This window comes from Aspergillus fijiensis, assembly GCF_003184825.1.
Source record: "Aspergillus fijiensis CBS 313.89 unplaced genomic scaffold BO72scaffold_46, whole genome shotgun sequence".
Classification (NCBI taxonomy): Eukaryota; Fungi; Ascomycota; class Eurotiomycetes; order Eurotiales; family Aspergillaceae; genus Aspergillus; species Aspergillus fijiensis.
The window spans coordinates 90,805-113,043 of record NW_024469022.1 but is presented as its reverse complement, the minus strand read 5'-3'; the positions used below and the strand labels follow the sequence as shown (position 1 = coordinate 113,043).

Here is a 22,239-nt window from a genome sequence, read left to right as displayed (position 1 = left end):
TCAACCCCTTCATCTACTGCCGCCGAACTGAGAGCGCGATCCTCTTCAGGTCTCCACAGGCCCTCTTTTGCTCAGCTCGGCGAGCTCTCATCGAGCATGATACTGCTGTTGTTACCCCGCTGCTGAGATCATACCCATCTCACGCGCCTATCCCATTTAGCACCATTGGTTTCAACTACATGGCTTTTGACCCCCAAGACGGGCGTACTTCTCCTATCTTGATGGCTGTATCCCAACCTCAGGGATAAAAGTTCTCTATCCTTATATATCTCTCTTATTGGGCTATTTGCAAGTGCGACTCTGCAGGTGGACTCGTGCCGGGTGTATGGATATGTCCACGTCAGCTTGTCAAACTCCGTAAATTGACCTGGCTTGGCAGCAAGTAAGTATTAGTTCTTGCAGACTGACTAAATCTTATCAACAAGTGACTAAAGCCTGGAATCGATTGTAGGTGAATGCTCGGGCCCAGTCATTAATCGACATCCATCATCCGTCGTATTCGCTCTCTCGGATATACGTCAGCTCATATTAAACCCCGCACGTAGTATCAGGGTATCGGAACATTGGCGCCGAAAATGGCCATGCCATCCATCCAATATCGCACAAATGAGAATCAGGAGGTGCAACGGAGGATAGCTGCTCTGGGTTTATTGCTGTCCCATCCGAAAGACCCATAGGTGCAATATGCGTGATATGAAATGCAGAATCCTTTCCGGGACACGGTCTCAATATGCCGACGATGCCAAGAAACGTGGAAAATCGCGACTGGTACAGGATTGGGTCAAGCGAGAGGGGTAGCCTGGGGAGGCGCGTCAACGCCTGATGCTTGACCAGAACTCAAACTTCACCCCCCAATGAATCAAACTCTCTGCCGGTGCTCCCGTGAAGGTACTCGTGGAAAAAGTGTCCAAGGTGTGCCATGTTGCGGAAGTGGTGTTCTGCAGCCACGGCCCATGCGCAGCTTGCACGAGATTTCCGGTGCTTGATTCCGAAATCCCGCCAATCAGGAAATTCAAGAACTTCCTTTTTGTTTCAGGGGGGGTGCGAACATGGACAGGGGCAGATTCGGCGCTTTGACACGGACATTGTCCGAATTCGCCATGTGCAACAGCATTGGATCTTGGGAGCACTGGATTAATTCAGTGTGATATCGATCACTCTGGGCATGCGTTCACAAAGGAGGTCGAGTTATGAACCTGTTTCTGTTCCAAACAAGACCCTGTTACACTGTTGAAGCCACCCCTGGATGCCCCCACAAGCCGACCGTCGGGGATCGGCGTTTGTGAGCAGCCCTAAAGCTCTCCTGTTTCGGATCTGAAGTGGGTCGGCCCTCCAATTCACCACACCTTGTATTGACCCATCGACTATCCATGCCCGCGTCGTGTTTGTCATTAAGCTTAATCATTGGAGGTTAAAAGTTAATATTAATCAGAGACAGGGATTGCTATGATTGCACCAATTTAAATGAAGCACCCACCGGGAACGGAGAAGACTGGGCGGTGATAGGATCCACTAGCCTTGAGAAGCATTAGAAGCTTCCTCGAACGCCTCCACCGGACTCTAGCCGCCGGTCGACTTGCCTGAATCTTCCTAGTGATTTCAGATATAGTTATCTTTATTCGACTGGGGTCTGCAGACATCCCGCTGCAAAACCCACCCCAGTCTCCTGACGGATATGAGACAAATACCGACCCAAGAGGGAAATGGCGCACTCAGACAAGCAAGCAGGCTGCTGAACGCAACGTATAAAAGGTCTTTCGTCTCTCTGCGTTCAACCTTACCTCGCCGATCCAGTCGATCATACACTCATATCAATCGCAAAAATGGTTAAATCAGTCTTGGCTTCCGCTCTCTTCGCCGTGTCCGCACTGGCTGCCAGCCGTACCACGGCTCCCTCCGGCGCGATCGTCGTCGCCAAGTCTGGTGGTGACTATACCACTGTGAGGATGTCCGCATGAGTTATGCACAAGGCACGATACTGATATACCCACAGATTGGTGATGCCATTGATGCTCTGAGCACCAGCACCACCGACACCCAAACCATTTTCATCGAGGAGGGTACCTACGATGAGCAGGTCTACCTGCCTGCTATGACCGGCAAGGTCATCATCTACGGTCAAACCGAGAAGTACGTTGGGTAAATGCCTCTGATTAGCATCGTGCTGACAATTGTTTAGCACCGACTCCTACGCCGACAACCTGGTCACCATCACCCACGCCATCAGCTACGAGGATGCTGGTGAGAGCGATGATCTGACTGGTAAGCCTCACTGGATGAGACTGATAATCGGTGACTAACAAGAACAGCTACCTTCCGCAACAAGGCTGTCGGCTCTCAGGTCTACAACCTCAACATTGCCAACACCTGTGGTCAGGCTTGCCACCAGGCTTTGGCCTTGTCCGCCTGGGCTGACCAGCAGGGTTACTACGGCTGCAACTTCACTGGTTACCAGGATACCCTCCTCGCTCAGACCGGTAACCAGCTCTACATCAACTCCTACATTGAGGGTGCTGTGTAAGTGATTGCCGGTCCTTGGACGAAGCCAACACTAACCCGGCTAGCGACTTCATCTTTGGCCAGCACGCTCGTGCTTGGTTCCAGAACGTCGACATCCGTGTCGTTGAGGGTCCTACCTCTGCCTCCATCACCGCCAACGGCCGCTCCTCCGAGACTGACACCTCCTACTACGTGATCAACAAGTCGACCGTTGCTGCTAAGGAGGGCGACGACGTTGCCGAAGGCACCTACTACCTTGGTACGATTACTTGCCTATCTTGCGCTTCGCACTTTAGAGACAATACTAACATGGGTACAGGCCGCCCCTGGTCCGAGTACGCCCGTGTCGTCTTCCAGCAGACCAGCATGACCAACGTCATCAACTCCCTCGGCTGGACTGAGTGGTCCACCTCCACCCCTAACACCGAGTACGTCACCTTCGGCGAGTACGCCAACACCGGCGCCGGCTCCGAGGGCACCCGCGCCAGCTTCGCCGAGAAGCTGGATGCCAAGCTCACCATCACGGATATCCTGGGCTCTGACTACACCAGCTGGGTCGATACCTCCTACTTCTAAGCTGGACGCATGAGTAGTTGTTAAGAATGCGTGAGATGGCTGTCAACCAACAGCAGAGCTGACCGTATGCGGTGCATATACTTTTCTCTTCGTCAAATAATTTCCCTTTGATAAAGCAATTTAATTGGCATGCACAGTCCATGCTTGACACAATCTTGGCTCAACCCGTATCGTAAACATACCATACATGCGATCTCATGCACATGGCAGCATGGTTGATGGCGTCTACACGATATCAGACAACCTTAGGTCGAGCAACTCCATAAGCGGTATCGTCTCCCCCATCACCCCGTATAGCTCCCACAGTCGCCTCATCGCCTCAATGCTCACTTGGGTCCCAGATCCCTCATTCCCAGTACGAGCCGCCAGGTATATGCCCAGCCCCGAGCTATCAATGCTGTAGCACGCTTCATTAAAGCTGGATACGGGAAATTCGTCCCCATCCGCCGCTAGTCGTTCATCCTCGACTCTGATGAAGTATCCGATCCCGTGTTCGTGGCCGACGGTGATCTTGATTGGTCCTTGTTTGAATTCGTGATACATCTTTTGGGTCCGTTCTTTGCAATGTTTCGTTCTCTCTCCCTCTTCCTCTGCTTTTGGGTTAAACCGACGAAAGTATGTTGTTAAGGTGTTTTCGGTAAGAGATATCAACGTACGATTTAGAGATAGATAGTCAGCACCGATGTCTGGGATATGGTGGATTTTGTTTTCGCAGGAGAAGGGTAGATGCGAGCTCGATGTTGTATCGACTGTCAGCGAGCAAGGAAGCTCGTTTATAAGGAACAGAAAATTTCTTGAAGTCTGGTGATCGTGATTATGATGATGAGGATGATGTTCGTTGCTGTCATCCGGAACTACTTGGTTCGGTCCTTGACAAACGTCGTTTTTCGCCACCGTCATCGATATTACCGCCTTGATCGCTCCTCTACCGCTTCCTCTCGAGGAATGATTCGAGGGTGTTCAATCCTAGTAAGATGGGCCCAGTGCCCAATACCTTGGTGTTTGCATGAGGCTCAGTAGGCCTTGTTGGCCATGATTCTGCCAGGCAGTATTAATGTGCGGTTTCGCCACTTTTGTATCCACTGACGATCTCGCACACGACCCTCACCGAGTAGGTTGCGGGTGCTATTCGCAAGGCTCATTGAGTCACCCGGTGTTCCTGCTCCGCCTGCTCGTTCCCCTATCATTCTTTCGTGTTTACATAGTACGTTCCAGGAACATTGAATTGAGCTGGAGAGGGTACAAACACACTTCAAGGTCCCTGTTTGGACCTTCTCGAATGAGATTCCTGCTATTCGAACGTGAGGTGCAGAGTAAGTGCGGGTACGTTCACATGTCTCCATCAGATATATTGACGTACAGCACTGTTTCATGCTTCTGCGCTTCAGATGCCTTAAGTGCAATATAGGCGAGGACTGCACTGCATCTCCAGGCCTTCTTGCTTGACTATGTCTTATTGTTCGAGATACCTCTGGATATCTAGTTGAGTGTGAAACGAGACCAGCAATGTTGACAATGTCTGCAGTCATGGCTGTAATTCGTATGCCTCGGGGTACTTGCGGGTACCTCTGGCGGAATACACATCCCGCGCCAACTGGCGGTGCCGATTGCCAAGCACCCACCATACTTGATCAATGTCATCTGCACAGCACAAATAACCAAGTACAGTACACCTAAGCCAAGCAACACCGTACTTATTCCTATGTAAGTATCGCAGCTACATAGCATAACCATCCCCATCCCAAACCATGCAACAAGCCCCCACCCGGCCGAAGGGGTTCAACCGTTCAACGGACGGTTCAACGGTTCAACCTGCACGGGTGTACAACCCGACCGGAAGAGTTCACCAGCCTCTCGCAGGCAGGTATCAATCTACATTCAATAATTGAACCCATGTGGCCAATTGAACCCACACAACCAATTAAATCAGATAGCACAATTTTGCCACACGCCCAGATGTCCAGGTTCCGGCCGAGAGAGGAGGTGGCCTTGTATTGCCTGATTTTTGTGCTGGGGGTTTGTTGAATCAGGGGAAATGAGAGTCTTTCGTCAGGGGGTGGACCCGCTTTGATGCCCGGCCACGAATCCCGAGACAATTCCGCCCACGATTGAATTTTTCAGCCAATGGGGGATGGGGACGTGATTCAGACGCATCTGTGATCGGGTGCCGTTCTTTGAATTGTGCTGAGGGAATTCTGACTAGGCTGGACTTGGACAAGTGTGGTTGTAGGTTCGAAGGTCCGGCGTTGTGGACGGTTTTTGACCGCTGCTTCGGCGCTGAGGGTCGGGTTGTCCGCGGAGAGGTTCAACCTTTGCCTTTGGGGACGGGAACTCCGTGGATTGGAGAGCAGCGGTTCATTCTCCTAATGAAGAGTAGATACACGTAACTTATCACAAGATACAGTAAATTGGTCGTGGTGGGCCATTTCAGACCTCAAACCTCACCGTAGAGATACCTCAGCATCCACTCTACCGCCTCCTTCAACTCCCCCGGTTCGTTGCAAGCTGCAAACACGAATCGGTCCGGTCGGACAATCACATATTTCGCTTTGATGCTCTCCCTGATCAAGCACGGATCATACGACAGGGGTGCAGGGCGCTGGCTGCACAGAGGTGACCGGGAGAACTCTTCAACACTTGCAATATGGAATACGTTCGGCATCCGAATCGCGTCCTTCGGGCTCATCTCTTCCACGAGGATCGGGACGTCGTGGCTATGGAATTCTCCGCGGGACCATTCTTCGATACCTTCCAGAGTGTCTCGTGCAGAAGCGACCTCATTACTTCTCTGTAGGTAAATGAACACGCGGAACAGGGATTTCGAGCCGGAACGGTAGATGGCGTCGTCGGTGAAGAGGACTTTGCCGGTGGGGGTCCGACAATAGACTTGGGGCAAGTAGACACCTCCGTTAAGTTCGGGTACGAATGGCATGCCTGCAGAATGTCGAAGCCGGAATGATGCCTTGTCGCGACGGCCATGTCGTAGTTGCTCTCGATAACCTGGCAAGAGCTGCAGGAGCCAAAGAGACCAGTCACGAAAGAGGATCTTCAGCAAGTTTCTCTCGCACACCAATTCGCCGTTGCGGACCGTCGTGGCTAGAGATATCTCGAGTTGCTGCTTGCGTTCAAGGCACCACGCGGTTAAGACCTTTTCGTGGTTGCGTTTGTAGGGTTGATATCGGCAGAACATTGCGAGGCGCCACGACAGGGAGATTGCATCACGAAAACCGGATACTATGCCTTGACCCCCAACTGGATTGAAGGTGTAAGTAAACAGACCAGAGGCTCGGAATGGAGACCTTACAAGGCGGAAAGACATGCGCTGCGTCGCCACTCAGAACCACCCTATCCTTAGCCCATACGTTGCATGTACGAGACGAGAATTTGAAAGGGCGGCAACGAAGGACATCAATACAGTCTTCAGGGAACTGTACATCTTGGTCCAGTCTACAATCTCGTTAGAAGGCGCTTGTGAGCCAGGAAATCAACTAACCCGTATTTACTCCCTTTGTGCGTCAGGTAAGGAAGAACAATCCGCTTCATCGCATCCGGCTCAGCCATGCGATCTCCATCCTCATTGCGATAGACAAGGTACTCGAATCTCCAGAGCCTATCCTCGGGCAGGCCAAAACGGCCACAAACCGCCGGTCTCTTGCGATTGCACAGAAAGCGGAACTCTGGCGGGAAGAATAAGTCGTATACGTGCTCTGGTTTGTAGCCTAGTTCCCATAAGGGAAAGCTGGGATGAGTTTCGGGTGTCGGGAGGGTCATCTTCCAGTTCAGCGCTACCCATGTCTCCTCGTAGAAAGCTCTATATTCGAAGGTGAGAATCTGCCTTCAGCTAGGAAGAGTCGAGCGACTGACTCGTGAAATTTTTCCATCATCACCCCACGTGGCTCCAGGTATTGTTTCCGTGTGTATCCCGTTTTGCCGTCAGCGCCGACCAAGTACCGGGCGCGCACCTTGTGGTCCTTCCCATCCACGTTGTGGTACGTGCAGTACACCCAGTCGTCGTCTTCTTTGATGTCGACAATCGCGGAACCGCATCGCAGGGAACAATACACGGGAGACATGGCGCTTCTCAGCTTACTCTCGAGCGTCGGCTGCTTTTGACCAATGTACCCGACATGCCCTGTTGTACCCGCGGTCTAGTTGTGGTGAGCGACCATCGAGCCTATCATCAAGAACAGATGACTGACCTCGTTGCAATTGATCTCGAGGATGGGTGTCTTGTATAGATCATTACCAGTGCCACTAACGAACCTGAATTCCCCCATACCTTTCGTACATTAGCGGCGCACGTCAATTGTCAGTGGCAGAGAATCACGCACTAGTTCCAATTTCCGTGTAGATCGAATTATACAAACCCAGTCCTTGAACCAAGCGAATACCATCATCATCCAATGCAATACCCCGAGGGTCGGTCGTGATCTCGGTCTCTTTTTCGACAACGACGTTGCGGATGCCCATGCGACCGAGATAGGCGGACAGCATCGCCCCCGTGGGGCCACAGCCACAGATGATCACTTCAGTGGTTTCCCAAGCTTGTCGATTCGACATTTTGAGATAGCCTGACTTGTTGCGACGCGAGAAAAGCTTAGAAGTTGAGCATTCGTGGGAGATGATAAAGAGGACCGGGGAGGACGTGTTGGCACTGCATGCCCGGCCTGCGGGATCCTGCGAGACAACTCATCGCGGGCCACGGAATTGCGGCTTGTCGTATGCGCAATCGCTGTCCTTAGTTCAGCCGCTAAGGTGTGTTTGTGAGAGACTCAGGCTCACTACTGGTCGATAAGAAAAAGTGTTGGGACTGTGAAGAAGAGAAGGCTGAGAGCTAGCGGACGAGAGCGGACGAGAGCGGAGAAGAGCGGAGAAGAGCCGGAGTGGAGAAGGAAGTGACCGGCGTGAGACAAGGGCCGAGATATCACTTGTTGTCTCCCTCTATGCCTGAAGCATACCCCTGCACATCGACCATTTTGCGGATCGGCAGAAAGCGTTGTTCTTCTATCTCTCTCCATAACTTGTATCGGGACTCAAGAGCACCAATGGTCTGTCTGAAGGCCACAATGAATTTTGTTTTGCAGGTGAGTGAGGCTGGACCATGTCTTTCGCACCTATGTGTTATCGAACTTGCCAGGGAGACGAGGAAAGCCTCCTCACAAAGTTGTGAAGCGAAGAAAATCAGTACGCTTGCTCATATTCTACCAGCTTTAGAGGCAGCAGTCATCATGCAGCGCACTTCTTTAGCGACGATCCCTTGTATTTCGTTAATTTACCTTTGCCAACCGCAGCGTTGTTCACGCGCCAGGCTCCGACAACTTCACTGACGAAGACTGGCTCAGTGTGCCAGGTGAAACTATCGAGCACTCTGTATACTCCGCGTATTCCATCTTGCAGAAGCCTCAAGCTCTCTGAAGGTCTTAATCGATGTCCAGATACGGCTCGTTGATAACCATGCTGGCCCTTAAGCTCATTGAGCAGCAGAACCCGGCCGAATAAATGCTGCTTTGTGAAGGCTCTAGAACTATCAAAGGCCCTAGACTTGTTGGCAAGAAATCTAAATGCTTATAACGCCCTGACAGGCAAACAGCAAGCTCAGTCCTCGTGAAGGGCCTACTGGCGAATTGCTCAAATAAGCAAAGACATTTTCATATAGAAGCAAGTTAATCGGTAGCGCCATCAACCAGTGGCGTGACCACTTCCGCGATGCCTAGACCTTTCTGTCCTTCGAGATCATTTCAAAACACGACTACCTCAGATCATGCGTCAAGAATGGGTCAGGCTAAATCCAGAAGACCCCCTTTGCGTGCTGTCTTGCTCCTTCTGTCGAACGACTAGCCCGAACAATTAGGTGTGCTGCCCGAGGAGTTTCGGAATCGCATTGCCATATGAGAGCTCTCCACCGTGGGCCGACGCGGCGGATACTCATTGGCCAGATGAATCGCAAATCAGCGCCAGGAACCAGCTGCATGAGGCTATCGGGAACTGAAATGTCTATCTGCAGTGTACTTCCTCCAGAAAAACAGATATTAAAGTTACCACACGAAGGAAACGATCTAGGCCTCGAGGAACCATTGAGAATTGATGTGATGAGCCAGAAATCAGTCGGTTGCAGACCATACAGACTAATCTCTAACCTCACGCCTCTTGCGCAAGTCTCTCCACGTAGAGACGAAAGAAACTTCGAAAATTGAGTTACCGGCTTTTGCGACGGGATCTGGCCAGCCCGAGTACCAACCACAATCGTATCGCGGGCAACACTCCCCAGAAGCGAACAACAAAACGATCATCACCCGGCTAGATTGACCTGGAGTACATGGGTACAATTAGGCAGCGATGGCTCAGGGGCATCCGGCGTCGTTCGACCGGCTCGTTCGTTTTAGCCCCAGAATGACCTCTGCGGCGCATGCATTGTCTCGACCGTTGCCTCCAGGCGACCAATGACCTCACAAGTCCAAAGAACCAATAATAAAACACATTATGCATCCCAAGTGGGCCATGGTGATCTGGCCGAATCCGGGGAAAGGTAAGGGAGGCGTGTGAGTGGCGGGCGGGATTTGAGTTGATGGGAGTAATTAATTTCAGGGCACGGATCGGGATCAGTTGATGTTCTGCCCGGGATCCGGAGTGGTGTGTCCGATCAGACCATCCGGATACCCACCACCACAACCGAGGAGGAAAAAAGTACATATACTTTTTGTTGACTCAATTTACAACCCGAAAGCGAATCAACAGCGTGACGGGATATGCGCCGAGGAAGCTCATCATGGACTACACCTTCAACACCACCCTCGCCGCGCCGGCGACGGGCTCCTACCACGAGCTATACGAGATCGCCAGCCTGAACCCCAAACTGTCCTTCCTGGAGAAGCTCTGGTGGACGCACTACGCCTACTGGGACAACGACATTATCGCAACAGGTATGCCCACCCTGCAAAACCCACACCCAAACCCCTTTCAATTAACCCCATGAACCCCAGGAATCATCACCTTCCTCGCGCACGAGATCCTGTACTTCAGCCGCTGCATCCCGTGGATCATCGCGGACGCCTTCCCCAGCCTCTTCCACCGCTTCAAGATCCAAGACACGAAAGCCCCGCCCTCGGCGCGCGAGCAATGGAACTGCGTGAAATACATCCTGGCGATCCACTTCATCGTCGAGCTGCCGCTGATCGTCCTCTTCCACCCGATGATGGAATTTTTCGGACTGCAATACACCCTCCCCTTCCCCGACCTGAAAACCCTAGCCCTGCAGACCACCATCTTCTTCTTCGTCGAAGACACCTACCACTACTGGCTCCACCGCGCCTTCCACTGGGGCCCGCTGTACCGCGCCGTCCACCGCGTCCACCACCAGTACGCCACCCCCTTCGGCCTGACGGCCGAATACGCCAGCCCCTGGGAGACGATGCTGCTGGGCTTCGGGACCATCGGGCCCCCGCTCGTGCTGGGCTGGTGCACGGGCGAGGTCCACCTGATGACCGTGTTGGTCTGGGTCGCGCTGCGCCAGTTCCAGGCCATCGACGCGCACTCCGGGTATGATTTCCCCTGGAGCCTGCGCAGGGTGTTCCCGCTGTGGGGCGGCTCCGATTGGCATGATGATCATCATCGGTATTTTCGGGGCAATTATTCCAGCTCGTTTAAGCATTGGGATGGTGAGTTCTTCCTTTCTTGTTGTCGATTCGTGTGGATGGAAGTGCTAATGTGTTGGCAGTGTTGATGGGAACGGTTGCCGGGCCGAGGGGGAAGAAGATGAAGAAGAGTGAGTAAATGCCTGCAGGGTGCAGCGTGCGTGGGGTTCTGTTGCACTAGTGTCTGGGTTCGATTCTTGTGTATGATATTCGTAATAGTAATTATTAATATGAGGATATGAAAGAGTTTTCACAATATGGGGGTGAGGTTTTACTGTAGCCTGGTCTGGTCGTGGACTGGACCGCTCAGTTGCTTGCTTGCTGAAACAAGAATCAGGCTCCGATTCTCCGCCTTGAGTATGCACCACTACCGGCGTAACAGCGGGTGAAGGCAGTGAAGTGCCGCATTCGGGTACCTTGAAAAGCTTGAGATCTCGTAGGCGAGTAAAATTTTGGACTTGCGCTATGCTCGTGGGTTGATTGTGTCCTATTTAAACCAGGGTAGAAGGAAGTGGTGGGCGTGTTTCGGAGTTGGGATGGGTATGCGTAGATGGGTCGCGGCTGGAGGAGGTACATGTCTGTGTATTGTGTAGCTTGGTCCAGAGGCAGAGCAATGTCTAAGACAAAGGCTGGGTGGTTTTTGAGTTTATAAGGGGGCTGGGTAATTCATGTAGATTACTTTCAGAGGCAACTGGCTGTATCGTGTTCCAGCCACGTTCAACTGCTACTGCACAAGCGAAGTCATAGTAATGATTGAGGGTAATGTACACGAAGAAAGTAAATGAGCGTGATGAAAGAATATTGCAGCGAGCTGAACTAATCTCCTTCTATATAGCAACATGCAACATGAATCGCAGAGTACGGATCCACCATACACATGCACCTCTCCCCTTACAACATGATCATGGCCAGACCAGCACCGATGGCAGTGACGACGTAGGCACCGAGCTGGAGAGAGCCAACGGCCACCATGGAGGCACCGGTCATGTGGCCGGCGGAGGAGCTGGAGTCGGACGTGGAGGTGGAGGTGCTGGAGGAAGAGTCGTCGGTGGCGGTGATGGTGGCCGAGACGGAGCCGGTGCCGGCGGTGCCAGCTTGGGAGAGCATAGAGCTGCAGGTGCTGGCGGTGCTGGCGGCAGTGGTGGTGGCGGAGCCGGCGAAGCTGCAGGCGGAGTCCGACTTGTCCTGGCTCTCCCAGTAGCGGTTCAGAGCCCAGTTGAGCTGCTGCTTGGGCTCGCACATGCCGTAGTCACCATAGGTGCCGGTGGTGGCGTTATGGAAGACGCCCGTGCAGGAGATGTAGCCGCAGACTTCACTGAAGAGGGTGGCGTACTTGCTGCTGGAGACAGAGTCCTTGACCACACACCCGGCGGCGGCGTTCATGCACGAGCAGAGAGCGCTGTTAGGAGACGGGGGCAGGGGAGTGGCCTTGGCCTCCCACGAGGTACCGACCGCCGGACAGCTCTGGAGCGCGGTGTTCGTCGGGGTGTAGGATGCCTTGTCGACACCGGAAGGCGTAGCGCTCTGGATCTCCGAAGAGTAGTACTTGAAGTCGGCCATCGTGCTGACACTTGTGCTGTCAATGGCGGAGACCAAACCTGAAGTATATTAGAATGTAAGAATGCACATGTTCACCGAGCCACCTACCGTAGTCGTTACTAGTCTGGAAATACATGTAGACGATACCACCAGACCAGACGCCGTTCATCTCGTCACCGTAGAGAGCCTTAATCTCGGTGAACTCGCGAACACCGTTGGTGTTGCAACCGTACTCGGAGAAGAAGACGGGAACGGAGTAGTTCTTGAATTGCGCGGTGCGTGCCTCGTAGCCGGACTCCTCGTAGGTGGAGTTGCCGCACCAGGAGTAGATGTTGTAACCCCAGAAGTCGACGCCCACATCCTCACTCTCACAGTTGAAGTAGTCGGCCATGTTGACACGAATGTCAGCGTCGTCGTTGGTGGCATAACCCACACCCATGGAGCGGTAGCCCTTCGCCTTGATGTAGGCCTTCGAATCGCGGACGGCGGCCTTGACGAAAGCGCTGGCATCAGTCGTGTCGATGGTGTTGGAGACCTCGTTACCAGCAAAGAAGCCGAGGGTGTTGTTGAACTGGGACATATCATCGATGACCTCCTTGTAGCGGGCGAAGAGGCTGGTCTCCCAGGTCGGGCTGTCCCGATCGATGGACTGGGTGGGGTCCGACAAGTCGGTGATGACATAGATGCCGGCTTCAGCCAGCATGTTCATGCACTCAGTGTGGTTGTTGGTAGGGTCGATGGCATAAGTACGAATGACATTGGTTCTGATCTCTTGAAGGTAGGGAATATCACGCTTGCAGGTGGTGGCATCAGCCAGAGGGTCGACGTAGCTGGTAGAGCTGCTGGAGCTGCTGCTGGTCGAGTTGGAGTCATAGTCGGCTTGAAGCCATTAGAGTCTGCTTGAAGTCAAATGTGTTCAGAAGACATACCCTGATAGGCAACACCACGAATATAGCTAGGCACTGTTAGCAAGGTCGATGCAGAGGGAGCAAAGTCACTTACAACTGGGTGTTGTTGCTGCTGTAGAAGAATTTGGAGCCCTTGGAGCTATTAACGGCAGTCCAGTAGGGTAGGTAGCCAGCCTCCTACCTTGATGATGATGGGATCAATGTCTGCCAGAGCAGATCCCGCAAAGGCTGCCGCTCCAAGAGCGAGAGAGAGCTTCATGATGCTAGGAGTTTGTTCAAATCAAGTGCACGAAAGGAAAAACGCAAATACAACCAGGGATATAAGGATAACGAGTGAATGGAGGACAAAAAACGAATGACGAGTATATCAAGACCTCAGTCCGCTTACAACAGGGAACTGAGAGGGGAACATATAACCGTTCTTCCAAGGAAAAACCTGGCACAGGTTATTTTAAAAGAACAGCGTATAATTAGCAACCCTCAAATTTCTCCTCCGATGCAAGTTGCCAGAGCTGTGGCCTCTCAAACCTCCTGGCTGGGGCCCGCTATACAGGCGAACGCGTCACCCACCATCATGCCGGTTGACAGTTGTAGTGGACAGGACGGTGCTAGCAAAGGACTAGTGATTAGAGTTGCTCGGGAGCGTCCACTCGCGGTGAGGCGCGAAGCCATTGGACTGAAAATTCGGTAGACGAACGATGGTGAAGTGGGACGGTGGCCGAATTGGTGGGTGGAGGATGCGTCGTCGTGGTGCCAAAGTGGATGCCTGATCTTAGAGAAGAATATTTTTCCCTCGAGTGGGGACGGCAGTCGCGCTGGCTATAAGTACCAGTAATTAGCGCATGTCGCCCGGAGGTGGCAGACGAAGAGGGGGCCAGATATTTGGCAGGAAGTGAACGACAACAAAGAGATCATGGTTGTTTGTAGGTAGATTAGCAAGTAGATGTACTGCAGATGATGAAGTGTAAGAAGTTGAGCTGTCATCGATGACTGACGGACGGGTTGTCGATCCCGGCCTGAGGTACGCCTGAGGCAGCGAGCGGTTCGACGGAGTTCGGCAAGCCCCAGACGCTCCCGACCGAAGATGCAGAATTACCAACTACGAGGATTCCAGAACACATCTCATCTCAAAACAAAACAGAGGTTTGACATCGATCATCGCTTCCATTACATCATTGAACGCCTCCCAATAATACAATCTGCCAGAATTGAAACATAAACAATAAATCGTACACCTCTAGAATTTCCGCCCTCAGTCTTTCTCAGCGTCCTCCCTACAAGCCAGCATTTTCTCGTCTGCGTCGTTCAATAGCCGCCTCAAAGGACCGGATTGTATCCAAGGGCCGCTCGAATCGATAACGGGTAGGGTTGGACAAGTCAGGATCCGCTATAAGAGCAGTCAGTCAGTCAAACCGGCGTGTCGTGACAGGGGAAAGGGGAAACGCACTGATCAGCTTGCCCTCGCGGTCGCGATGCTGCATTGAGCGTAGGGAGAAGCCATTCGAACCGACACTGTCCACTACAGCCATGCCAGTTAGTTCTGGTGTTGTGGCAATCAAACATGCAATCTCCTTGCATCCACTAACCTGCACGCTCCCCCATTAGGGCCGAGTTCGGGTCGGCGCTGCTCGAGAGCGAAGCCTTGTGGTTGTGCTCTGCCGGGCGCCCGGACTCGGGCCGGTTGTCACTAGACGCGATCGAAGGTGCCATGTTTTTTCTTGTTGCCTTGTGCCAAAGATCGATGTGTGCGTGTCTAGATACGTGCGTGATCAAAACAAGGAACCACGGATGCAATGGAAAATAAAGCAGTGTTGCTGACGTTGGAGAACAGGACTGGACGGGCGTCTAATAACTAATCCCCCAGGTCAGTCATTACATACCTACGTATGCAGTCAGCAAGTTATGCATGGGTGAGTCAACCAATGGCGAACCCCGGTCGCTAGCGAAACACCAACATCAGCCCTCTGAGAATCACTGTTTTTAGAAACGGGCATGTGAATAAGGTGCATGGAACGCCATCTGCAACCTCAGATCACGCAACTGGCACCAATGATGACACTGGGTGCCTTGGTGCCTGCGTGCCGTGGCTTGTGACGCGGCCGGTCGGGGCCCCCGTGACGTGTGCTCGCCTGTTGTTGGTTGCCATTCTGCAACTTCCCAGGGCCAAGCTTCCACTAAAGTCGAGGACCCAAGGCTTAGCACCCCCGGTGGCCAACAAGAACCGAGCCTCGGGGATCCGCCTATGTTAGGGGCCACGCAAGCATGATGGGCTGTGTGATTCTAGGCAACCACAATCTCAATTTGCAGATGTCGCCGTACCTGAACTCAGTTCCTGGTTACGCCGTACCTTGAAAGAAAAAGATCTCCGAAGTTTCACATCGACAACAACTAAGCTTCGAGGGGTCGCCTCACACTACCTAAGTTAGAATTGCTTCAGCCCAGAAATGTGATGGGGATGACCAAATGCGGGATGATCCTCTCCCCTTCCGGAATGCTGGGGGGCGCATCACTTGTGCGCCGAGGCTATTCGCCACCCTCGACCCAGAGGTTACGGAATAGGTATTATCAGATTAGGATTAATTTTTTCCCTCGCAGCGGCGTGACCACGCCCCATCGCTCCAGGAGGACCATCCGCCTGCAATTCTAGTCTCCTAGACGAAGTCTCACCTTTCCGATCTAGCAGACGGCCGACACAGTGGCATCTGAAACATGGTGCTCGCTTGTTTGATCTGCGGCACATCCCCAAGACACGCCAAGACATCGGCACGGTAGTATCCAGTCCAGCCTGCGGTTACGTACTCGATTACCTTTCGATTTCGCGTGTCAGTGATGCAGCAAGTCAAGTGCCCATCATTTTGACTCGGTTGCCGTCAAAACTCTGGACAAGCCGTTCGCGCCTACAGTAGATGTTAGCAAAGTGTTGATCATCACAGCCTCGTCTCGAAAGAGTTGATCAGCCGCCGAACCACACAAGCGAACTATCAGTACAAGGGCATGTCTTACCTGGGGATAAACCATAAACCACCGGGGATAAAATCACTTCCTCTCATTCTTCTCACTATCCTCCACCAACCACCCTTTCTCCAGTGGACAAACCATCTTGCAACATATGGACTGTTGCCCATTGACACCGTAAACCCCAACTCACCAGAATCCCACCCATCACTCCAGAACGTAGCCACGCGCATACAGACCGCAAAGAAACTCTACAACCTCCCAATAGAACCACAGTCAACCTAAAAACTCTTCATCTCCTCCTAACAAAACCCAGTCCCGCACCGCTGACTCAAGCCCCCCAAAAAAGAAATCAAGGCCGCACCCCCCCCCCCCCCCCCACAACAACTCCACCGCACCAAGTCTACAGAGACCTCCGCGGCAGTCGGCACTCGTTACCAGAACCGGTAAAGTCCCCACCCCCTGAGACAATAACATCCGAGTCTGAATGGACGAATGTCCGAGGGGGCAACAGCTACAGACGGAACCTACGTGCGTACATTATTCGAATCCTCCCTAGAGACGTCCGAGTAAGGTTGTGGGTTGTGGCTGAGGGGTGTGCGTTTCTGCATGCTGATCCATCGTGTCTATCATACTGTGTTTTGGAGCCACCGAGAGACTGGTTGAATGAAGGTCCGTCCGTACATAGTACAATTTTGCTGGAGAGCGATCGGGGCGATAGATAGACAGGAATCCTGCTGCCTTGGACTAAAGTGAGAAGTGAGACATCATGGTTGTTATCACGTACGGCCGGATAAGTTCTGCGATTTTGAGCGGAGGTTGGTGCTTTCTTGGTTGGAATGGCGTATCTTCTGTAGAATGTCGTGTGAGGATCTGTCGAGGGTGTAACATTAGTGCTTGGCTCCACCATTTCAATGTCTTGTGAAGTAGGCGTAGGGTATAGCCTGTAGGCATCCGTGATATGGTGGTTGGGGGTGAGGTTTTGGCCGGGTGTGGATCTAAGGGGTGCTTTGTGGGGTGATTGCATTGTAGGTTGATGGGTGTAGATTGGTACAGTACAGTTAGGAGGTACTGGAGATGTGGTTGCCTGCTAGCAGGTTGAGAGTATCTAGCAGTCATCACCCCTGTGTTCGTTGTAGACGGTGCCAGAAACGCTCTCATCTATGTCAGCGACGGAGCACTTTTCAGATAGAAGCATCATAACAGACCTCCCAAAGCTCACTAGACCCTCCATCAACTCATCAGCGACACAAACCCAAACCAAAACCAGGAATCTACAACCTCAACGCCTCCAAAGCTCCATCCCACAACCCCCCCCACCGAACCCCCTCCCTCTGCACAACCCAAACCACAACCCCAACCAAAACAACCCCCCTAACCACCTTCCACCCACACTCCCTCAGATTCAACCGCATACACGCGCGATGTCGCGCCAACATATCGGCCTTGGTATTCCCGTTCGGCACCGGCACCGCGGGGACGGGCTGCCCCAGAAACGCACACAACGGCTCCCACCCCTCCTTGACATGGTACAGCAGCAGTCGGTCCTTGGGCACTAAGGCCTGAATCTTGGCCACGTGGTTGCGGTACGTCTCGCGGGCGGTGGTGTGGACATCCTCCCCGTAGAGACATAACCCGGCTTTGAGGAAGGTCTCGGGCACGAGACGGAAGCGGGAATGCAGGAGGTTGTTGATGATGTTGATGAGGGGCACGAGGAGGTGTTTGTTGAGCGGGGTGTCGATTGCGGTGACGAGGGTCATCATTGATCTGGGGATTAGTTAGCGCTGTTCTCTATGACGAGGGGACGGGGACGGCTGGGATTGGAAGATAGGTGTACGTACTCGTACCATTCATCGACGTCGCGGACTGTGATGATGACTTTTGCTTCCGGGTAGGCTTGGATGAGGTCTTCTGCGAAGCAGATGGCTGGGAGGTCGGAGACGGCCTATGGCATTGTGCGTTAGCATGCAGCTACTGGACTTCCGTATACCAAGTCAAGGGCGATAGGTTCCTCCTGCTGCACGATTATTCAGAAAAACTGACCTGACAATGCCCCAACAGCCGATCCCAGTCCTCGCGCTCGAACCGCTGTCCCAACCCGTCGTACTTCGCTCGCAAAGCTTTCAGCCACATCTCGCAGTCGCGTGGGTTGGTGATCATTGCTTGGTATCCGTGGTATGCTTCGTGGTAGCCGAGGATGCGCAGGGCGTCCATTAGCGCTGGAGATAGGTATGTGTATGTCAGCTACCGCTTCATTGACGTTGGGAGCGACTCGTCAAGCCTAGGCAACCTGCCACAGGTAAACACTCACACTCGGATCCCGTCCTCGTCAGACCCAGCGAAAGAACCCGCATGGGCACGATGCGCGAGCACTCCTCGCGGTCGATGTCGGTGACATGGAAGACGCGGTTGCCGGCTTCGATGGTTGGCATGGTGGGTTGTAGCTGTCAAGCTGGTGGGGATATCTTCGATGCTGCGTTCTATCGCCAGGGTGAGCTTGCTTGGTCTGCTCAATCGGGTGTTTGTGTAACGATGGCCGTCCAGTCCGTGGGATGGTCGTGTGCGCGCTACGTTTTCGTTAGGGGTTCCCAACTCAGTGTCCGGCGTAAGGTGTTGCTTTGGTGATGAGGCAAGGCCAGCCGAGATTATGAGTGGCTCTTAGAGATTCTGGTCTCAGGCAGAACAAATCACGTCGATTGTAGATGATAAGCAGACTGATGAGACAGCTGTACGGGTGGGCGAGCGCGTTTGTTGTGATGATCGCGGGGAAATTCCGAGAATGTGACCTGTCATCGTAGATCCCAACCTCCTTAGAAAAAGCAACGCTGTCAGCTCGTGATCACAACACAGCTCAGTATACCCTCGAACCAGTCAGCAACCAAGAATACAACTTATTTGATAACACAAGGTATAGTTATTTCACTTACCATATAGAGGAGCTTATGCTGCCATCCATTTATGAATTGACCAGATCTGGGCCTTTTGTTAACAATCTATTGATCCATCCGAGAGGCCATCAATCAATTCAACTGCATTGTTCCACCCCCGCATTCTTCACTTCAGAAATGCATCCGAGTCACGTGCATATTGCAAGAGATGGAGTCAACAGCTCATGGATCATGGATTTGCTGCCACAGAGCTTCTTTATGGCTGCCTTATTCATCATTTCTGAACGTCTTGCTTATTCCGTGTGTTATATGCTCAGAGACGTCATCAACTCTTTCTCCGAATCATGGGTGTAAGCGGCATGGATTTGAGGCTGGGGAATGAGTCCACTATATCTGTTATCTATCCCGAGATGTGATACCTTAACCCGAAAGTAGTAAACAGAACCATCTCGCTAGCAGAAATCATACACGACATATACTAAGTCCCCACTTGCGGGGCACTTTATACTACATTCCACTCACCCAAGGTATATCTTACTCATCTGCACATCATTCCCTTCCTCATTAAACGCCATATCCATCTGATACACCTTGCGGTTCAACAACAACACCCGCGAGGGATGCCATACCGCCATCACCACCATCCCCAGAAGCATGGGCAACGCATCGAACACATACGCAAATAACTCATGCCGTCCCAAATAGCCGTCGCTACCGGTGGTCCCGGCACTTGCGTACTCCACAAGTCGGTACACCGAGCGCACCAGGATCATCGCGCTGGCGAAGTAGAGGGCTAGCAGGGTGGTCTCCCAGGTGGCGTGGAACCAGCCGTCGGTGGCGATGCATGAGGAGATGGATTTCGAGGAAGGAATGCGGTGGATGCGATAGTGGAAGGCAGTGGCGACGAGGACGAAGACGGTGAAGAAGATCAGTTGGATGACTAGGCCGGCGATGATGACGTTTTGGCCGGTGGTAAGGGCGGAGGGGTCGGTTGTAGTGTGGGTGAGGATCGCGCCGCCTTGTGCTCAGGGTGTTAGGTCTCTTGAGGGAGGATGAGAGATAGATGCAGGAAGCAAGGGGCTTACCTGCTCCTTGAATTAGAAAAGATATGATATCCCCCGCAACAAAGATCACGGTGAGCCAGCGCGTCGGCACGGAGCTGAGCTCTTCTTTGTCGAGGTAGAAGATTAATCGGCCTAGTGTCATGTATAAAGTTGCTGCGTAGAGAGGTGGTGCAAGGAGAATGAATAGCGTCTGGATAGTGAAGATGGAGAGATTGCTTGTATTGTTGTGCGCTCCGGCACGCGCGATGTAGCCAATAACTTCGACTGCATTCGCTTGATTAGCGGCATCGCCTACGACGCTCTCCTACTAAAGACACTTACATAGTCCGCCCAGAATGAAGCAGGTGAAATACCACGCGTGCGCTCGGGCCAATTGGTAGACATGGCAGGCGGTTACGGCAATGAAGAGTAGAACGAAAATGGCGGCGGCAGCGACCGAAGGATTGTAGTTGTAAAGCTCGTATGAGCCATCCGCGCTGGATGAACTCATGTTATCATCGATTTCTAGTTTGTGTAGACCCGCTGTATAGGTACGATGTAGGTCAATCGACCTGGAATTTTGAGTTGCGAGCGATGCGCGGCGCGGACCCGGAGACAGCGATATTTACAACAGGAAGACCCATGACAATGATAAAACTGAGGACCCGACTCTGCCTTGCAAGTCAATGGCATGTGTCTGTCGCATTCTGAAACTCACACTGGCGTTGCTTGTTGTTGGTCTTACTCAGATCCGCGAACCTCAGACAATTAGCCCCCAAATTGACGGGCAGGCCCCATCCGAAGGATGTAAATGGGGCCAAATCAAGTATGCGATTGGTCCCTGCGTAGACCCATGGATAGAATCAATGACCGGCTTGCGGTTCTTGAGGCTCTTTGTCAGGGACCGCGGTCGCAAAAGGGGTCTAGCCCATGGGCTGTCCCGTGGGTAGGGGTCTGATTATAAGGGTCATCCAACTGGGCTGTGCACTGCATGTAGACTTAGTGATAAGACCACAGGTTGGATTAGTGATAATGCTGAATTGGCTTTGCTGTAGGTTTACGTCTTGAAAGTGCATTCCGAGTAGCAAGGCATCGTCACGTTGAACGCATGCAGCGTGCGACAGTACCAAGAAGGATAGCGCGAGGCGAGTGCAGAAGGCAAGTATAGGTATTCATAGGTAAGGACCGATGGAAAGAGAGTACCTACTAGCAAGCACACCAAACAGATCAAACGCCCCGGAGTACGTCCAAGTAGACCGGCCATTCACTAAGTACCTCAGCATGTACCTTCCTCTCCAGTCATCGACCCAATCCACAGAACCTCGTCCCTAACAGACTCACAGCAAAACTTCAATCCCCACTAGTTCTACGCAGAGTCCACCTTCGATCTCTTCCTCCCAACGTTATCCTTGGATTCCTGTATTCATTCCGAAACTTCCCTTCAAAAGAACGGGAATCTTCAGACCTTCTTCCCACCGTAAGTCTTCACCTTGCTCCCGTTGGATCTTCAACAGCAATCTCACATTTCCCAGGGGTGGGGCCTTCCCCGGCCCCAGGTGGGCTGTGCGCCGGTGGGCGTTTAATGATCCGTCTTATAGACAAGGTAAGTCATGCTGGCTGCATGTCATTGTGACCTTGGATTATGGTGTGCTGTGTTGAGGAGACGATTAATCGGTTCGTGTCTAGGTTCTTCCCACCATGCTACTTTTTGACCGGGCCGCGCCCCATGACGCGCGCGAATAGACAGCTCAGATCTTTTGGGGGGAGGGGGGGCAAGGAGAGAGCGGGAACCTGATTCTGATTCTGGTCAGAACTGAGGACGATACTCGTTTCGATCAGATGAAGGAGGGATGGAGCGTCATGCACGCAATAAAGCTCGTGTTCGACGCGTGCTACAGCCCAGAGGTCATCTGAGTTGATGAGTTGACACGGAGCTCTCAATACCTGTAAGAACTGCTTGGCATGTTTGCATCAGGTTCACCGGCTAACGTCTTTAGTAGACGGTTCATGATGCTGCCAATCTAGCAATCTCATTTTGTGCACACACATCTCATCGGATCACCCTCGGTCATTGGCTACCCTTCAATACACGTGTGTCGGCACAGCACAGCACAACGTAATATACCTCAGCTTGCTAAAGCTGAAGATTCCGGAAAACAAAGTGGACTTATTGTGAACATCATCTTCGGAGATTGTTTCA

At 52.5% G+C, this 22,239-nt stretch overlaps 9 protein-coding genes across 9 annotated transcripts; 2 read left to right on the top strand and 7 right to left on the bottom strand.

Moving 5' to 3' along the window:
- The first annotated feature begins 1,781 nt into the window (after positions 1–1,781).
- On the top strand, positions 1,782–3,116 carry BO72DRAFT_434743 (pectinesterase). Its single transcript, XM_040943252.1, has 6 exons — positions 1,782–1,940; positions 1,994–2,130; positions 2,180–2,262; positions 2,310–2,517; positions 2,565–2,758; positions 2,819–3,116. Exons 1-6 carry the CDS (start codon positions 1,824–1,826, stop codon positions 3,073–3,075), a joined length of 996 nt encoding a protein of 331 aa, XP_040798650.1. The 5' UTR covers positions 1,782–1,823; the 3' UTR covers positions 3,076–3,116.
- Positions 3,117–3,300: 184 nt separating this feature from the next.
- On the bottom strand, positions 3,301–3,618 carry BO72DRAFT_498857 (uncharacterized protein; the record flags this gene model as incomplete). Its single annotated transcript, XM_040948797.1, has 1 exon — positions 3,301–3,618. One exon carries the CDS (start codon positions 3,616–3,618, stop codon positions 3,301–3,303), a length of 318 nt encoding a protein of 105 aa, XP_040798649.1.
- A 1,544-nt stretch (positions 3,619–5,162) lies between these two features.
- On the bottom strand, positions 5,163–7,800 carry BO72DRAFT_197437 (putative monooxygenase). Its single transcript, XM_040939566.1, has 6 exons — positions 7,407–7,800; positions 7,275–7,354; positions 6,940–7,223; positions 6,569–6,886; positions 6,380–6,522; positions 5,163–6,327 (listed from the first exon to the last, which is right to left on the bottom strand). Exons 1-6 carry the CDS (start codon positions 7,633–7,635, stop codon positions 5,510–5,512), a joined length of 1,872 nt encoding a protein of 623 aa, XP_040798648.1. The 5' UTR covers positions 7,636–7,800; the 3' UTR covers positions 5,163–5,509.
- A 2,041-nt stretch (positions 7,801–9,841) lies between these two features.
- On the top strand, positions 9,842–10,942 carry BO72DRAFT_515448 (sterol desaturase family protein; the record flags this gene model as incomplete). The annotated part of the gene is made up of 3 exons (XM_040949550.1): positions 9,842–9,995; positions 10,056–10,730; positions 10,790–10,942. The coding sequence occupies 3 exons, from the start codon at positions 9,842–9,844 to the stop codon at positions 10,843–10,845; spliced, it is 885 nt and encodes a 294-aa protein (XP_040798647.1). The 3' UTR covers positions 10,846–10,942.
- Positions 10,943–11,278: 336 nt separating this feature from the next.
- Positions 11,279–13,412, bottom strand: BO72DRAFT_434735 (glycoside hydrolase family 72 protein; the record flags this gene model as incomplete). Its single annotated transcript, XM_040943251.1, has 5 exons — positions 11,279–12,304; positions 12,354–13,124; positions 13,175–13,200; positions 13,248–13,285; positions 13,335–13,412. The coding sequence occupies 5 exons, from the start codon at positions 13,410–13,412 to the stop codon at positions 11,598–11,600; spliced, it is 1,620 nt and encodes a 539-aa protein (XP_040798646.1). The 3' UTR covers positions 11,279–11,597.
- A 1,030-nt stretch (positions 13,413–14,442) lies between these two features.
- BO72DRAFT_341685 (DUF2406 domain-containing protein) lies at positions 14,443–14,854 on the bottom strand (the record flags this gene model as incomplete). The annotated part of the gene is made up of 3 exons (XM_040940619.1): positions 14,443–14,540; positions 14,601–14,672; positions 14,740–14,854. Coding segments are annotated over 3 exons (285 nt in total), but the record flags the coding sequence as incomplete, so codon positions are not given.
- Positions 14,855–17,382: 2,528 nt separating this feature from the next.
- BO72DRAFT_434732 (sulfotransferase family protein) lies at positions 17,383–18,897 on the bottom strand (the record flags this gene model as incomplete). Its single annotated transcript, XM_040943250.1, has 4 exons — positions 18,420–18,897; positions 18,152–18,327; positions 17,950–18,053; positions 17,383–17,875 (listed from the first exon to the last, which is right to left on the bottom strand). Exons 1-4 carry the CDS (start codon positions 18,538–18,540, stop codon positions 17,383–17,385), a joined length of 894 nt encoding a protein of 297 aa, XP_040798644.1. The 5' UTR covers positions 18,541–18,897.
- Positions 18,621–19,098, bottom strand: BO72DRAFT_196971 (uncharacterized protein). The gene is made up of 2 exons (XM_040939565.1): positions 19,036–19,098; positions 18,621–18,917 (listed from the first exon to the last, which is right to left on the bottom strand). The coding sequence occupies exons 1-2, from the start codon at positions 19,036–19,038 to the stop codon at positions 18,702–18,704; spliced, it is 219 nt and encodes a 72-aa protein (XP_040798643.1). The 5' UTR covers positions 19,039–19,098; the 3' UTR covers positions 18,621–18,701.
- A 302-nt stretch (positions 19,099–19,400) lies between these two features.
- BO72DRAFT_515436 (RTA1 domain-containing protein) lies at positions 19,401–20,642 on the bottom strand. Its single transcript, XM_040949549.1, has 4 exons — positions 20,382–20,642; positions 20,082–20,324; positions 19,587–20,014; positions 19,401–19,556 (listed from the first exon to the last, which is right to left on the bottom strand). Exons 1-4 carry the CDS (start codon positions 20,548–20,550, stop codon positions 19,515–19,517), a joined length of 882 nt encoding a protein of 293 aa, XP_040798642.1. The 5' UTR covers positions 20,551–20,642; the 3' UTR covers positions 19,401–19,514.
- Between the last annotated feature and the right edge of the window lie 1,597 nt (positions 20,643–22,239).

Coding starts and splice junctions, on each gene's coding strand:
- BO72DRAFT_434743 (XM_040943252.1), top strand. CDS start 1,824: ATGGTTAAATCAGTCTTGGCTTCCGCTCTCTTCGCCGTGTCCGCACTG. Junction 2,131..2,179: donor ATCTACGGTCAAACCGAGAA/GTACGTTGGGTA, acceptor ACAATTGTTTAG/CACCGACTCCTACGCCGACA. Junction 2,263..2,309: donor TGAGAGCGATGATCTGACTG/GTAAGCCTCACT, acceptor TAACAAGAACAG/CTACCTTCCGCAACAAGGCT.
- BO72DRAFT_197437 (XM_040939566.1), bottom strand. CDS start 7,635: ATGTCGAATCGACAAGCTTGGGAAACCACTGAAGTGATCATCTGTGGC. Junction 7,355..7,406: donor CTACACGGAAATTGGAACTA/GTGCGTGATTCT, acceptor AATGTACGAAAG/GTATGGGGGAATTCAGGTTC. Junction 6,887..6,939: donor ATGATGGAAAAATTTCACGA/GTCAGTCGCTCG, acceptor CTTCGAATATAG/AGCTTTCTACGAGGAGACAT.
- BO72DRAFT_515436 (XM_040949549.1), bottom strand. CDS start 20,550: ATGAGTTCATCCAGCGCGGATGGCTCATACGAGCTTTACAACTACAAT. Junction 20,325..20,381: donor CTTCATTCTGGGCGGACTAT/GTAAGTGTCTTT, acceptor AAGCGAATGCAG/TCGAAGTTATTGGCTACATC. Junction 20,015..20,081: donor TTTTCTAATTCAAGGAGCAG/GTAAGCCCCTTG, acceptor CCTGAGCACAAG/GCGGCGCGATCCTCACCCAC.